This window comes from Saccostrea echinata, unplaced genomic scaffold, assembly GCF_033153115.1.
Source record: "Saccostrea echinata isolate AGI-Se365-2 ecotype Australia unplaced genomic scaffold, CSIRO_AGI_Sech_v1 ptg000001l, whole genome shotgun sequence".
Taxonomy (NCBI): domain Eukaryota; kingdom Metazoa; phylum Mollusca; class Bivalvia; order Ostreida; family Ostreidae; genus Saccostrea; species Saccostrea echinata.
This window is the reverse complement of record NW_026889750.1, coordinates 29,556,282-29,572,738: the sequence shown is the minus strand read 5'-3', so window position 1 is coordinate 29,572,738 and position 16,457 is coordinate 29,556,282. Positions and strand designations below refer to the sequence as shown.

General features: G+C 33.0%; 1 protein-coding gene across 5 annotated transcripts in view; it reads right to left on the bottom strand.

The window, feature by feature from the left end:
* The window catches only part of LOC133189015 (uncharacterized), a 51,904-nt gene that overhangs the window by 20,769 nt on the left and 14,678 nt on the right, over nt 1–16,457 (bottom strand). For 2 of the 5 annotated variants that reach the window (XM_061324482.1, XM_061324462.1), the window contains exon 2: nt 11,558–11,747. In XM_061324482.1, the coding sequence (XP_061180466.1) occupies nt 11,558–11,737 (180 nt within the window). In that variant the 5' untranslated portion in view covers nt 11,738–11,747. Of the gene's footprint in view, nt 1–11,557; nt 11,748–12,936; nt 13,159–13,329; nt 13,601–13,849; nt 13,991–16,457 lie in introns of those variants that run through there. The other 3 variants (XM_061324488.1, XM_061324468.1, XM_061324474.1) reach the window with 3 other exon arrangements.

The window sequence follows — 16,457 nt, the reverse complement described above, 5'->3', positions numbered from 1 at the left end:
ATTTTTTTAGCAAGCTGAGTGTAGAGTGACAATTTGATAATGAGCTGTCAACTAATTAACAAATCAATAATTATTCTTTGACTTTTGCTAAAACAAGTACCTGACAAAAAGTGTTTATAGGCTTACATTTAGGATTACAATTTATTAGTCACATTAATGATAAATTCACATGCATTTGTACATTTAACCAATACATTGTCCAGCAAAAATGCCTCAATCCCAACCCATGAAATTATAATAAGAAACAAAGATTCCATACAAATAAAACTGAACTGTCCTAATGGTACCCAACTTAGGACAATGAAAAAACTTGTACATACTTGAGCTCAAGAAAGATTTCTGTCTTTTGCAACAAACTATACTAAAAATTCCTTTGTTCTTAACCTTGTTGAAATGCAATTGATTGAAGGCAGTTACACCTCCACTTGTCAAGTATAAACTTCCACAACCCTAGCAATAACTTGAGGTACTGTGAGTGAGCTCACAAAATGCAATTTTTCTAAATGCCCATATACTGACCTTGAACTTGCTAAAATGACCTTGGTTAAAAAAGAAGGAAATCTTCTGATCATAAAATATTTGAGTGAAATATGCACGTCCAATGTTTTTCTATTAGAAAGTTGGACTTGTCATGAATTTTACATTTTTTATGCCAGTGACCTTGAACCTACCAGAGGTTATGACATACACTTAGCTCTAAGTAATCTTTGTTTGAAGTATAACTTCCACTACTTATACATGAGAGAATTATGAATTGGATAGTGGATACACATTCTATACTATTTTCTGCAAATGGACCTTGGGTCAAGGTCATGACATACCTTCAGAACATAAGTGATATTTTTGTGTAGATGAACTTCCAATGTTTTCCCATTAGAAAGTTACAGACTGGGCATAAGTTAAACAATTTTCTTTGATCAGTGACCTTGACCCTGCCAAAATTGCCTTGGGTCAAGATCATTACACACTCTTTAAGTTATAAACAATCTTTGTATCAAGTATCAACTTCCAATAAGTTTTCATTGGAGAATTAAGGACTGGACACAAATAATACAGTTTTTCTGCCCCTGACCATGAACTTACTAGAATGACCTACCCTCAGTTTAGAAGCAATCTCTGTGATAATGAAAGAAAAAGTGAGCAAGCTCACATACCCCACGCTCCCCCAAAACTTGACAATGCAACATGTACTGAATAGCACAGTGCATTTTAAATACACAGTATAATTCAAAAAGGGGCATTACTTGCAAAAAATCATCACATCAAAACTTCTTGCATATAAGGACATTCAAATCTTTGCATGTTACAAATTTAATTGGGCTGAAGTTTCTAGATAAATAATGGAATAAAAATTTCTTGGTAATATACAAATCTATACATTATGTCTGAAATACCTACAAAGTTTCAGGAAATTCAGTGCTGGAGTTATGCTGACAAACTGTTATTTAAATTCCTCAGTGATTTCGATTTGTTAATGAGTGTAAGTCCATGTCCAACACATGACAACTTACACATTTAAATAATTGATGGAAACAAAATTATGATGTAGTCATATGAATTTGTTTATATACTGTACTTATGAAATTATTTAAGGCAAAGCACCAATTTGAAGAAGGGGGAGGGGGGGGGGACTATCCAAGATTCAAAATTTTGTGTGTGTGTTAAATCATTAATATTTTGACCTCAAAATCAATAGGGGTCTTTTAAGGTCATAAAATATTTCACATAAAATGTCATTACAAAGGCTGATTCCAGTGTGGATTTCCTTATTACCTAGCTGGAAAGTTTCTTCAATAATAGGCAAAACTCTTAGGGCAAAAATAATGGAATCAGAATTTCCTGGTAATATGCACATCTACACACTGTGTCCTAAATATCTGCAAAGTTTGACCAAATTCTGTGCGGCAGTTTAAAAGGAGTTGTGCTGACAAACTGTTCATCTCTATATTCAAGATATGGCCAAAAATCTAAGTTGAAAAGTGCCGAAATTCCCAGAAAAATAAAGGAATCGGAATTTCCTGGTAATATGCACATCTACACATTGTGTCCTAAATATCTGCAAAGTCTGACCAAATTCTGTGCAGCGGTTTAGGAGGAGTTGCGCTGACAAACTGTTCATCTCTATATTCAAGATACGGCCAAAAATCTAAGTTGAAAAGTGCCGAAATTCCCAGAAAAAATAAAGGAATCGGAATTTCCTGATAGTATGCACATCTACACATTGTGGCCTAAATATCTGCAAAGTTTGACGAAATTCTGTGCAGCGGTTTAGGAGGAGTTGTGCTGACAAAAAAAGAGGACTGACGGACTGGCTCACGGACGGGTCAAAAACATTATACCCCCCGCAACTAGTTGCGAGGGGTATAAATATGAGCTTCCAATATTCTTTATTACAAGATATTGTCAGTTCAAGAATTTTTTTTGTAAAAGTGACCTTGAACAAATGGCCTTGGTCAAGGTCATGACTCACCTTTTCCATTGAACTAAATTTTTCTAAAGTTTGTTTTTGTATTTTTTCTGCATCATGATGACCTTTTAGGTGATGTTTTAGGGGGTAAAAATTTTTTTATGCGTAAAATACGCAGAAATTTGTGTTGACGGAACACTGATTCTTGCATTGTTCTAAAAATTTTTCAACCTGTTCAATGAAAATTCTCATCTCTTTTTAGTTTGACGATAGCAAAAATTGGAGATTACATTTACCAACATCAATAGATAGTTAAATCCAGGTTTAAGTTCCATCATGCAAAATATAGTATTGTAATAATAAATCATTTATTGATGCAATAATTTCACTATTTAGGAAGAACATTATATTCACCTAGCAAAAAGAAGGCAAATGTGATAAATAGCTACGTTTGCCTGAATTATTAGTTGACTCATGGTCATTTACTTGGCAATATTCCTTTAATTAAATTTTGTTATAATGTTCAATTACTTCACTACATGAGTAGACCATAAACAAAAACATAAACACAAAGAAAGCAAAGGTATCCATATTGATGATTTTTAAAACATTTCTTAAAATTTCATTCTTAGTTTTGAAAAAAGTTACTAATTGTAAATTTAATCACATACTAAAATTCTCCATCAAGTTTTGAGAGAAATTGTACTGCACACATTCAAATGATCCTCATAACATTATATACATATAAGAAGTTGTACCTGAACTAATTAATCGAATGACTGACATAACCATTATGAGGCCTGTCAATTCTCCGGTGATGTAGTACACATTAAATGAAGCCTGACGGTAAGCCTGTGTGATTAGGACAACTGATAAAAGACCCACTCCCTCACCCTGTACCTGTACAACAACTTGCCAATCACCATGTACAGGGCTTTTTTTTTTTTTTAAATTCTGTTTTCTGGGGGTAAATGGTTCTAATTAAACAGGATGGTAAATTCAGCCATGGTACTTGTTCAGATATTTTCCTCCCAATATACATTGTACAGATATTTATAGTGATAAGGATGAGCTTTTAATCAGGTCATAAAGTTTAATTTGAAAAAGTTCCCTATGTAAACAATTTATGACAACTAAACCAACAGAAAGTGGAGGGATTGCTTTCTTGGTAAAAATTAAACCTAAAGAAACAAAAGAATGCATATTCCTTAAGTCCACAAAAATATTACTTCACTCAATGAATTTTTAATTTATCAATTTCTGCAATCAAGAAAAAACATTTTGTTCCTATCTCATACACAACAAACTTATCCTAGTGAATAGAAAATCTCTCCTACTCTATACAATGTAACTGTAAATTTCTAATTACTAGCAGCTTATCTGAAATCTAATTTATTTTAACATGCAAATACTTTTTCTCTGCAGAGCAATATTCTATTTTGAAACAACCGTGCAGAACCAATTAAGTGTAATAAATCAATTAGCCAGGCTTCAGAGGTTTCTGGCGTTGCTGCAATAGGAATTTTATGTCAACAAAATCAGCTGAATTTTACCCATTTAGATATTAAAACTTTTTGAATGTAATGTTTTTGGGATAAACTGCACAGTAAAATTTGAGAAGGTATTAAGGCTACTGTAATATTGGTTAATACAAGCAAAAATGACTGATCAATGACTTTGTTCAGTAAAATGAATTAACTCCTAAAGTCTTCAAAACACAGTATTTATCATGTTCAATATCAACATCACAAAAAAGCTTTGTTATGTTTCATTACTATAGTAGATTTTTATAACTTGTCCATGATTTATGACAAAAGCATGTTTTGATAATTAATACTTCCAAAGGGTTTTTATAATTGCATACTTAAAGAGGTTTTGATTTCTCAAGGAGCTAAACATTACATTTACCATCAATGGTTTCTAAAGCTTTCGTTGAAGTAAAAATCAAATTTTTGTTAAGTTTTCAAAAGTGAAAACATAGAGAAATAATACTATTATAATAAATAAAAAAAACTACACAAAAAGAAATCATACAATGCATTGAAAGTACCATTATATATAATATCACATTTACTGAAAACCAGTGTACTTGAATTTCAGTTTTCTCTAATGACGAAAGCTCATTTCATTAACACATAAAATGAATAAATGTAGCTTAATGTGCATAAAGACACATGTGCCTCATGTTACAGTCATCTGTAATATAATCATGTGCTTTACTAATGTATAATTGTAATTAAATTGAAGAAAAAAGTCACATAATTTTACCTAATACTAAATCAAATTAACACTAGCTAGACTACTTGCAAATGGCAACTGAAAAAAATGAATACTTTCAAATTCATCTATACAGGTATTTAGTTGACATTTACAAATAATGTAATCTCATGTTCTCTAAACTTAAATTGAAAAGTTTTATTGAAATCAAACCAAAATTGTTCTGGTTTAGAATTTTGCAAGATTTTCTCATACTTTTTGGTAGCTACAGCAACATCAATCAATAGAATTACCAGTCTTTGATATAGTCTCCCTATGTACCAAGTTTTACTGAAATCAGACCAAAACTGTAAAAGGAGCAATGTTTTGAAAGAATTCCACATTTTTCTATGTTCAGTAAACATGAAGCATTGTTTATCAAAATACAGTATGTGTACCATTGTATAGCATACCTTTCTTCCATTTTTTAAACCAAATCAAAACAAAACTGTAGCAGCAGTGTTTAAAAAGAATTTCACAGAAATTTCTATATTTAGCAAACACAGCGACATAGTTCACCCGTGCATACAGAATTTTGTCCTCTACTTTCGAACAAAGTTATATTTAAATCAGACCAAAACTTATGGAGATCTGTATGAGTTCAAAATTATAGAACCTATTTCCAAAATCAAATTTTTGTGTCTGAAATGAATCTTTCATGTATACAGAAAGATTTCAGGAATTTGGTGTTAAAACTTGAAACAATAAAACACTGGTTATATTATGACATAATTATGATACTGGAATACCAGGCAGCAATATTCGGGAGGTCAACATTACTGCTACGAAAAATTTCAACTCATTACCGCTACATTTCTTCGAGATTTCGGGTGATCATTACCGCTATATTTTATCGATAAGATCATTGGCAATTACCACTCATTACCGCTACATATTCGATTCATTTAGTCTGTAGTCGAAATTCAATTATTTAGCGTCAGTTAAACGTCATGGCTACTATTGATAAGTTGGTAACAAATCGTGGCAAAGCAGGATTAGTCATTGATGGATATAAATTTCGAATAAATAAGTAATAAATGAACGATTTTCGGTATAAAAATTTTTTCTTAAATATTTTATTAAATAAAATAAGATTTAAAAAAACAAGTGGCCCATGGGCCACAACGCTCACCTGAGTAACTTTGGCCATGCTGTTGACTTTACCAGATTTCCCCCATTGTAATACCTATTGTGGCCCCATCCAACCCCCGGGGATCATGATTTGAACAATTCAGAATCTACACTACCCCAGGATGCTTCCACATAAGTTTCAGCTATTCTGCCCCAGTGGTTCTTCAGAAGAAGATTTTTAAAGATTTTTCCTATATATTTCAATGTAGAACTTGATTCCCTTTTGTGGCTCCGCCCTACCCCCGGGGGTCATGATTTGAACAATTGAGAATCTACACTACTTGAGGATGCTTCAACATAAGTTTCAGTTTTTCTGGCCCAGTTGTTCTTGAGAAGAAGATTTTTAAAGATTTTTCTTACATATTTCAATGTAAAACTTGGATATCCTATTGTGGCCCCGCCCTATCCCCGGGGGTCATGATTTGAACAATTTAGAATCTACACTACCCCAGGATGCTTCCACATAAGTTTCAGCTTTTCTGGCCAAGTGGTTCTTGAGAAGAAGATTTTAAAAGATTTTTCCTATATATTTCAATGTAAAACTTGGATTCTCTATTGTGGCTCCGTCCTACCCCTGGGGTGAGCTAAAAAGTGAAAAAAAATCCTGCTCAACCTCCTACTTTCACCTCTCCATGATGAGCAGAGGAAACATGTCTTATGCATGTATATGTTGTACATATGCTTTAAATCAATCTGTACATACATTAGCTGCTTGCTAACAAATGAGGCAATGCAGCGGTAATGTATACTTTTTTGTAGCGGTAAGGAGTATGTAGCGGTAATGACAATTTTGAAAATGTAGTGGTAATGATACACACCCCAATATTCATCTCTAATTGCAATACAAGAATCTTACTGTGCAACTGAGGGAAATAAACATGTTTGTTTGTTTGTGTGTCTCTCTGTAAATAATCTACTGGAATATACAGGTGACTCTCGATGGCTCGAACTCCAATCTCTCGAAGTTCTCGATCTCTCGAAGTGAACCTCCAGTCCCGTTTTTTTTCATCTATATAACTAAGCAAATTTACTCCTGATCTCTCGAACTTCCGATCTCTCGAAGTTCTCCATCTCTCGAACCAAGACCTGGGTCCCGTTACACATATTTCATTGTTTTTTACTCTCTATCTCTCTAAGTTTTGATTGCGCATGTATAGACGTCAATCAAGCGTAAAATTAATTCAGCTTGGACTTATCTGGATAACAGTGAACGCCTGGGGCTGGGATGGACGTGTTAATTGGGTGTTTACATAGATGATACTACACCTGTGAGTCGTCCGAGTGTTGATATAATTAATTGGTTAATTGGTAAATTATAAACAAATCTCTTCACAACTTATTTTGACTGGACGAGACGATAATTTTGAGAAAAGTGCTGCTCATCACTACGAGCTCTTAAAGCAATGCCTGGGTGAAGAGAAAATTCGGACTTTGTACATTGATCCAAATGAATTTTTTCCGCAGTAACTCTGGACCCACAATGCAATCCAAATGCTATTTAAAGTTACGTTCTCATGAGAATAACAACAAAATGTCAACAAAAAATAAAATCGCCTTGACTTAATGGATATATTGCAGATAAAATAGTAAATAAGACATTCTTTATTAAAATTAGCACTGTTCAGTCTTCGGTTTGGTAATGCAATATGACATCATGTGATGTCAGAGTCTAGAAGTACCAAATATCACGTGTGGTTTGAAGAGATGGGTCACAGTTTATAAACAGTACACTTAAAACATGGAAGAGGTATCTGCATGCTATCACCCTAATGGTCGCATCGTCAACATATTACAGGCCTCTACTGTTAAAGGTCTTCTTACATTCAAAATGGAATTCTTTTTATGCCCCTGTATCGAAGACTCGGGGGTACATAGTTTTTGCCCTGTCCGTCCATCTGTCTGTGTGTCTGTTTGTCCACAAAAACTAACATTGCCCATAACTTTTGATTGGTTGGAGCTATGGCTTTCATATTTCAGATGTGTATTCCTTGTGACAAGACCTTTCTTTGGGTACCATCATATTTAACCTTCTGATCTTGACCTTGGAGGTTGACCAAGTTTTGCAAAATTTTACCAAACTTTAACCTTGGCCATAACTTTTGAACAATTGCTGCTAGGGCTTTCATACTTCACGTGTAATCCTTGTGACAAGACCTTCCTTTGGATACCAACAACTTTGACCCTTTGACCTGGACCTAGGAGTTTGACGTACTTCTGAAAAAACTTTAACATTGGCCATAACTTTCAAATGGGTGGTGAGAGGACTTTTATACATATATAATCCTTGTGACAAGGCCTTCTTTTGCATACCAACAACTTTGACCCTTTGACCTTGACCATGGTGTTTGATCTACTTTTGAAAAACTTGAACCTTGGCCATAACTTTTGAACAGTAGGTGCTAGAGCTTTCATATTTTACATGTCTATTTCCTGTGACAAGACCTTCCTTTAAATACCAACAATTGTAATCCATTGACCTTGATCTTGGAGTTTGACTTACTTTTGAAAAACCTTAACCTTGGCCATAACTTTTGAACGACTGGTGCTACGGCTTTCATATTTCACATGTGTAATTCCTGTGAGAAGGCCTTTCCTTGGGCTTCATTAATTTGACCATTTGACCTTGACCTTGATGTTTGACTTACTTTTGAAAAACTTTAACCTCTTCCATATCTATTCAATGGTTGCTGCTAGGGCTTTCATATTTCACAGGTATATTCCTCGAGACAAGACCTTACTTTGGGTACCAACATATTTAAGTGCAATTTCTAAGGTTCAAAAAAGGGCTGCATTGATTTATCACAGTGCACTTGAATGGAGATACACAGGATTCAATTCAATTTTCAATTAAACTTCTTCAAATTAATATGATATGATATGACAGCAAAAATATGGGCATCAGCAGTCAAATCTCAGGAATTGAGATTAAAAACCCATAAGCAATAAGATTTTCAAATCACAACATTTTTTAAAGTACTACATTCACAGGTGCTTGAGGACAGGACTCCCCCCCACCCCCTTCCCTGAAATAAACCCACTTTATATATGGAGTGAACCTTAGGTTCCTGCTGTGAAAACATTTTGGCCTAAAAAAAAAAAAAGAGAAGTCTCTGATGAGACTGTAGCTCTGCTGGTTTGTACTTATAACAAAGAAGGAAAAAAAGCAGAAACTGTGCAACAGCAATAAATAGAATAATGTTCCTTGGTTTGGTCTCTTTTTGTGGCAAGGTTCATTGCAATCAGACCAAAACTGTAGGAGGAGTTGCCCTCTGAAAGAATATTACAGAAATTTTTAGTAACCATGGAAACATTGTTCATCAAAGAATTATGTATCTTAGTGTAGCCTACTTTTCTGCGAAGTTATACTGAAATCAGGCCAAAACTGTAAGAGGAGCAGCATTTTGATAGATTGTTTTCAGATGGACAGACAAACAGACAGCTAGACAGAGAACCTAGTTCAAAAATAAAAATTTCACAATATATAATTTTCAAACCTGATGACGACATGGCTTAATCTCTAATGTCATATGCACAAGTCAAAATAATTCATGATAAGAAAAGTGTGGAATTTAATCTACACTTTGGCTTGGTTAAAGGTCATAATTAATTAATGAAAGATCAAATTGATAAGAGTACATAATAATTGATATTATCAATATAATGTACTCTTCTAGATTTACAAGTAATTTCATATGCTGTATATTACGTGTCATATCATGATATTTTATACTTATGTATCATACTCTGTGACATACTGTAGATCACTAAATTTTTGTGACACCTTATTTTCACAAAATTTTTCTTTGGTATTTATAAGCAAAACAACATTTTTACGAATTTCAGTAATTGCTCTATATAATCTTTAACAGTAAATTTATACGTGAGAATGAAATTTCCGCAAGCAAACAGTCTCTAAATTATGCAACAAATAATGTTCTCGCAAATAAAAAGTGATTTATATTATTGAAAAACTAATTTCATTGCATTTCGTGGATTTTGACTCAAATTTGGCATGAAAAATATACTTTACTAGTTTAAAATATCAATGTAAGAAATATTTATGCACAATGTATATCATCCTCAAACAACCTCCCAAATTTAATAAGGCAATTATTTCTTTTAAATATACATGTGCTACAAGTTAACTATTAAATTCTCTCTGACTTTCACGAGACTTAGATTTACTTTACAGCATCTAATAGTTATGCGTCTCTGTGACATGAATACAACTTCTTAAATGCCACATGAAGAAAGTTCATACTCATTAAGTAACATAAACAAGTTTTGAAATGAAATTGTTATTTTCACCTCAAACAACAGCCAAACAATTGGAAAACATGATCAGAAGTTAAGAACATGCTTGCTATTTATGTAAAGTTGAAATTATTAGTGACACTGTCTGCTAGGGGTGCAACAACACACAAATCTCACGATACGATACGTATCACGATTTTCAGTTCACGATACGATACGTATCATGATACATGACAAGGTTAAGAAGTCTTATCTTGACAGATTTATATCAAACGTTCATATTTTTTGATAATAATTAAAATATCAATTTGTAAACTTGAATTGGATGGATAGGTAGATCTTTAAGTTGTGACAATATTCTAAACCAAAGACAAACATTTACAGGGAACTACGGGGACCTTTCCTCATGATCTTCCATTTAAACTGGAATGAAATAGAAAGACATTCATTCTTTTATTTCTTTCATTTAAGTAGAAAATCAGTTGTGACAGTCATATTTCTCATGTTAACACGTTTTCAGTCAACAAGACGGCGAATTTTCATCGACATACACGATTGAACCGAATTGTGATATCCGTTTAGCGTATCGTGAATTGAACTGTGGAAAAATATACCGTCAAATGGTTTATCGTTGCACTCTTACTGTCTGCGATTGATTTTCATAAACACATGTTATGTACTTTAATTTTAAATAAAATTGTAGAAGAGTACTTTTACTTGCATGCTTTGAAGGAAATGCAATCATACCTTATACAATTAAGTTCATTTCCAAGTCAAAAATCCTTGCCACTAACCAAAATTTTTAGAGTTTTTTTAAAGGCAATTTCCTGTTTATTAATTTCTAATTTGGACATATATTTTCATAGAATTTTAGTTAATTTTTTTATGTATCGTTTTTTTTTTCTTTTGGTAAACAAAACCATCTGATGGCTTTGTATTTATAATTCTTTGGTGACCATTTATTGTATATTGCTTTGAATTGACAACATGTGCTTGTGAGCCATGTGATTTCCAACCTGATTAACCTGAAGTTTGTAGATTGCGGTTCACACTATCCACAATAAATTTTTTACTTCTCTTAAAATAGGCTAAATAATTATATATTGTGTATTTATATTAAAGAACAGATTAATATGTACAAGTCAAATTTTGTCTATGATAGAAGGCCTTTAAGATATCCAGGGAGCCATCACTTGGAGCTCCTTGCTTGGCTTATATCTCACACACTAACCTTAAACGGGATCAGAATTCAACCATTTTGCTTATATGATCAACCTCGAAATCATTTGAAATGTGTTAAAATAACAAGAGGTTGTATTTAAAAGAAATATATAAGGAGATAGTAGTATGCAAATTAGAGGAATATGCAGGTGATCTTTACACAGTGTGTAGGGCAAAATGAATTAAAAGTTAATTTTTACGAAGGATGTGTATTCCTACATTCCTAGGACTGTATGTAGCGTAACTGAATTAGCCAAGGATTGCTGACTGGGGAGTTATGATACTTACGTTTTGAAAGTTTCCAGCTCCTACATCCACTTTCAACTCTTTGCGAAATTTTGGGTCCATGGCTTCTTTTTTCATCATTGTTTTGCGCATCTGAAATGACTTTTCTTTATCATCGTCCATTACGTTGACGTTGATGCAAGAAAATATCCCGGGTGGTTCTGTTTTAACATTTACTGCCATTTTGGCAACCCTGTAAAAGAATATACATTGTATCACATGATCTGTATAAAAAATAAATTTCAGTAAAACTCAAGAGTCTTTGACCTCACATAATTATGAGTTACAAATAAAAATCTTCTATCATTTTTGGTTACTTATGAACCACTAAACTTTTAAAATTAAATCAAAAAACAAAAAAAATGTACACTTTTTTCAAGCAGTGTGGAAGATTCAGAACATTTCCTAATTCATCAACTGAGAGTAAAAAAAACCAGTCAAAGACCTCCCAAATCAAAACTCTGTTTTGGATACAAAGCAAAACCTAAGAGAGAGTAATCATTTTGGTAAAAAATAAGAACCTCCAGCTTAGGATAACAAATGGTCATGGATGCATCCGTAACTTGCCTGGAGATAGATTTGTGAATGTTGCAAAAGCCTGCATCATTAGCATGATTAATACCAAGAAATTAAACAATCAAGACTCAAACATACCCTAGAGCAATATTGTAAAATCTGCGCCACCAAGTTATATGATTTATACATATTTACAAATAGTTAATTGATTTCCATTTTTTTTTTAATCTTCCGAGCATGAAAATAGTGCTCATTTTAGTAAAAAGAAAACTAGAGCACTTAATGAAAAAAAAAATTAAAAATTGTCCTGCAAAGTTGTAATAAAAGTATCCTTGCACAACAGAATTTATTACACGTTAACCCAAAGGGTAGAAATCACACAATAATGATAGGGATGTTTGGTTTTATGAGGTTATTGAAGAAAATGAATATTCTACAAGATGGCTAGGAATTATAAATACATGTATATGGTATAATTTTCATGGTTGGGATTAAGATATCTTAATATTTCTAAAAAAAAAAATACAAAAAAATTATTTCTATAAAATACATTGGGTATATATATGATTTTGAGAGAGTAATTCTAACACTCTATCATGATGACATTTCTCTGATATTTATCTAACTTCAACATAATATACTCCAAGTAATCTTTGTATCAATACACTCATAGCAAAAAAAAAAAAAAAAAAAAAAGACAAAAGAGCCACAATCACCTTTGATAACATTAATAAACTTTTACGCCACAAACAAAATGTAACACGGAGGCCTAAGGAAGATAATAAATTGACTTTTGAACGAATTATCCCATTTGCCGAATATTCCGAAAAATTTATCAATACTTTGAATAATGAGTAGAACAGTACCTTCATTCAGGGCATACGTATGAATCATGAAAGGCAGCAGTGAAGAAAATAAATGAGACCATCTACCTGAGTTAAACGCTCCTCCAGATACATAGCCGAGCTTCTTAACAAAAGAACATTATATTAATCATAACACAACCAACAGAATGCCTGTCACCTTATGCAAATTCACATTCATTAAATTCAGGCATACATTTTTTAATGAATTCAAAAACAGACATCAAAATTCCACGAAACACTCTTTTTCTACACTCACAACAGAAGATAACTAGGTGATATTCTGAGCAAAATCTAAAATCATGATAATAAATAGCATAATCATTATTTACAACATTTGTGGTTGAGCATTTCCAAGAGAGAGAAAAAAAAATACTGCAAAAAGGCACCACTTACCAGGTCTCTCCTCAGAAAGTAGAAGAAATGACATTCTATAAACGTTTCTCTAATTAACCTTCTTTCAAGTATAAGAAATGATGCTATCAGTGGAGCTGTGGGCAATAAAAACTCTATACACTGGAATCCTGGTAGAAATACATGTACACCACTAGTTTTCTACACTTAAGTCACAAGAAAAAATATCTCCAGTTATCTGCACTCAGCCCCAGAAAAAAATAAAAAAAATCACGTGCAGGAATCATTCACCTAATAGCAACAAAAAACCAGAAACCATTAAAGCCACACATTTTTACATTCAGTGTGCTATTTCCTGTAGACATTGGTTAGAAGTAGGTATGCTCCATTATCAATGAGAATGCTTTTTTACCAGAGCACTACACAAATCAGCGAAACAGCTCAGGGTTCTTATTTATGAAATCTAACACGCGGTACAGAGTTCTACTCCTTCTGGCTTCCATTTAAAACTGCCCAAAAAAGAATCTAGGTGCAGCGACCCTTGAAAATCAGGGTCACAAACCTTCTCCGCCCTACAAGTCACAGAGTGACAGGTATGGATCCGAACAATACTGTATTCCAGGTACACATACAGGTAAATTTTCTGCCTGACCTCTGCTTAAATCCTACGACATTAACCTGTCGAGTTTGAAATTGTATATTGATATACGAGTTTTGGCACAGTGAGAACAAATAACATTTGGTATTTTTCTGTACCTCTCAAGAAGGCCAGACAAACTTTCAGATGTGTGTCTCCTTAAAGCACTCCAGGTACTGTAGAATAATTTACAGCATGAAATTATGCCCAACACAAAGTATGACTATGTTCTATCAGATTCAGATTAGATAAACTCTTCTCCCTATATCCTTCTTTTAGCTTTGATTTGTTTGTACACATTATTGTTATCTTGGTATATAAAAGTAATATTTATATAATACAAAGTGGACTTTTCCTCCCAATATATTCCCACTCTTTTACTACCGAGTATTTAGATGTCTGGTATGTAACCCATCCTATATAGCACCAGCACATATTCCTGACTCCGAAATCTCTGAAGACCTTCACTAATAACGTTTTATTAAAATTACGTTTATTTTTTCATAATACCACTAAAAAGCAAGTAAAATATTAATCAAGTACTGAAGTTTTCTAACAGAAATAAATAATATAAACAGTAAACTTCAAGCTAAAACTTATTTCACTCAAAGTCAATTTTCAAGTTTTCAAGTTGAGATAGCTCATAATTCTAGTGCAAATGTTCCTGTTCATTCATGTATTTAAAATATTTCTCTCTTACTGCTTGCAGAAAACCCTACATAATTATTACACAAACATAGATATTTTATAATAATAATTTTAGTTATTCATATTCTTCTAATCAGCTTGAAAACATGCATCTGAAATGGCAAATCGTGCTGCTTCTTCATACAAGGTCAACAGCTATGAATTAATTTATGAATCTACCAATGACTTAAAGAGTAGAGTAGTTGTACAATATGGTCTCAAGATTTTACATTTCAATCCTTGACTTTATGTAGATACATGTACACTATCATAAGCATAAAGCATTTAGATAAGTCACATCTAATATGTATATTCTTGTTATATAAAATTTTTTTAAAAAAAATCTTCACATAAAAATTCCTCTATTGTCAGCTTTGCTATCCTTGCAGCTTTCTTTACTACAAATAAACTAACTGAATTCTCTATAAAAAAAAAATCAATGTTCATAAAAAGTCTTCAATCTTTTAACAATACATCAATTTTCTCAATTACATCTTCAGTATGGCAGAGGACACCAATGTAATTGAGCTGTGGTGTTTAGACCAGGAAACATGGGAATTATCCCTGACATAGCAAAGGAAGTTGCCAAGACAGACACTGCATTACTAGGGCAGATAACTCTATCTTGACCACTAATCAGGACTATGCTGAGGAAATAGTGATGCCTAGAGGTGGAGAAATCTCCTATGATTATGTGCCTATCTGTGAAGGGATTGCAGGTTTATCCCATTGTACACCACCTTACCATTACCTAGCAGATAGAGGGGCTGATAAGGGACCCAACATGACAATACTAACATAGATCTCCAGACCAATTGTTACCCTGTAATGTCTGATTACAGTTAGACTGAATGTAAATGTTATCATTTTATAAAATGACTGAGACCTAGTAACTATTTTCTCCTATCTTTGTCAACTGTGATGTAATGGTCATCCAGTGATTCAGACGCAGTGTCTCCATTGTCTTCTAAATACAAGTTATGTTTTGTAGGCATTTGAATTTTACATGCAAAATCATCATAAAAGCAATTTCTTCAAAATTCCGTCATTGAATGTAGCTACTAGAACTAAAATTGAAATAACACAAAATCCATTCATTATTAATTTATAATTCTTCCATTGCTGCTATATGTTTAATCACTATCAAACAGTGTCAATTCTTTTTTATTTTATTTTTTTTGTTTCTCTCTAACATGTTATAGATCTCCTAGTAAGCCTGATTGGTTGCCATGATTTGTGCAGCATTTGACTGAATGTTGAGATCTGTGTGAAGTAATAATGTACATAAACTTTGAAGAAATTCAGTTTTGCAAAGGGAGAAAAAGGTTCCACAAAATGTACTCTTAGTTACTAGTATCAGGTTTTTTCCAACTCTCTAATTCCACTTGGCAAGCTTATATCCTTTGACAATTTGTGAAACACTGATGCCCAAATATGGCAACTCAGGGCCAAGGTTAAAGATTTTCAAAAGTAGGTCAAACTTCAAGGAGAAGGTCATGAGGTTAAAATGGTACCCAAAGAAAGGTCTTGTCACAAGGAATACACATGTAAAATATGAAAGCCATAGCACCAAACGTTCAAAAGTTGTGACAATGGTTGAGGATTTTCAAAAGTAGGTAAAACTCTAAGGTCAAGGCCAAAAGGTAACAAGAGGCCCAAGGGCCTTAACGGTCACCTGAGTATAATACAACAATTTAGAAGTTAAATACACTGATAGTTGAAGCTTTGTTGCCCTAAAGCAAGAGAAGTAGGAAGATCAGGATCAACAAAATAATTAGTGTAGTATTCAGTATCAACTCATAAATTAAGTTCTAATCTGTCCCCCACTTAACACTATGCAGACTAT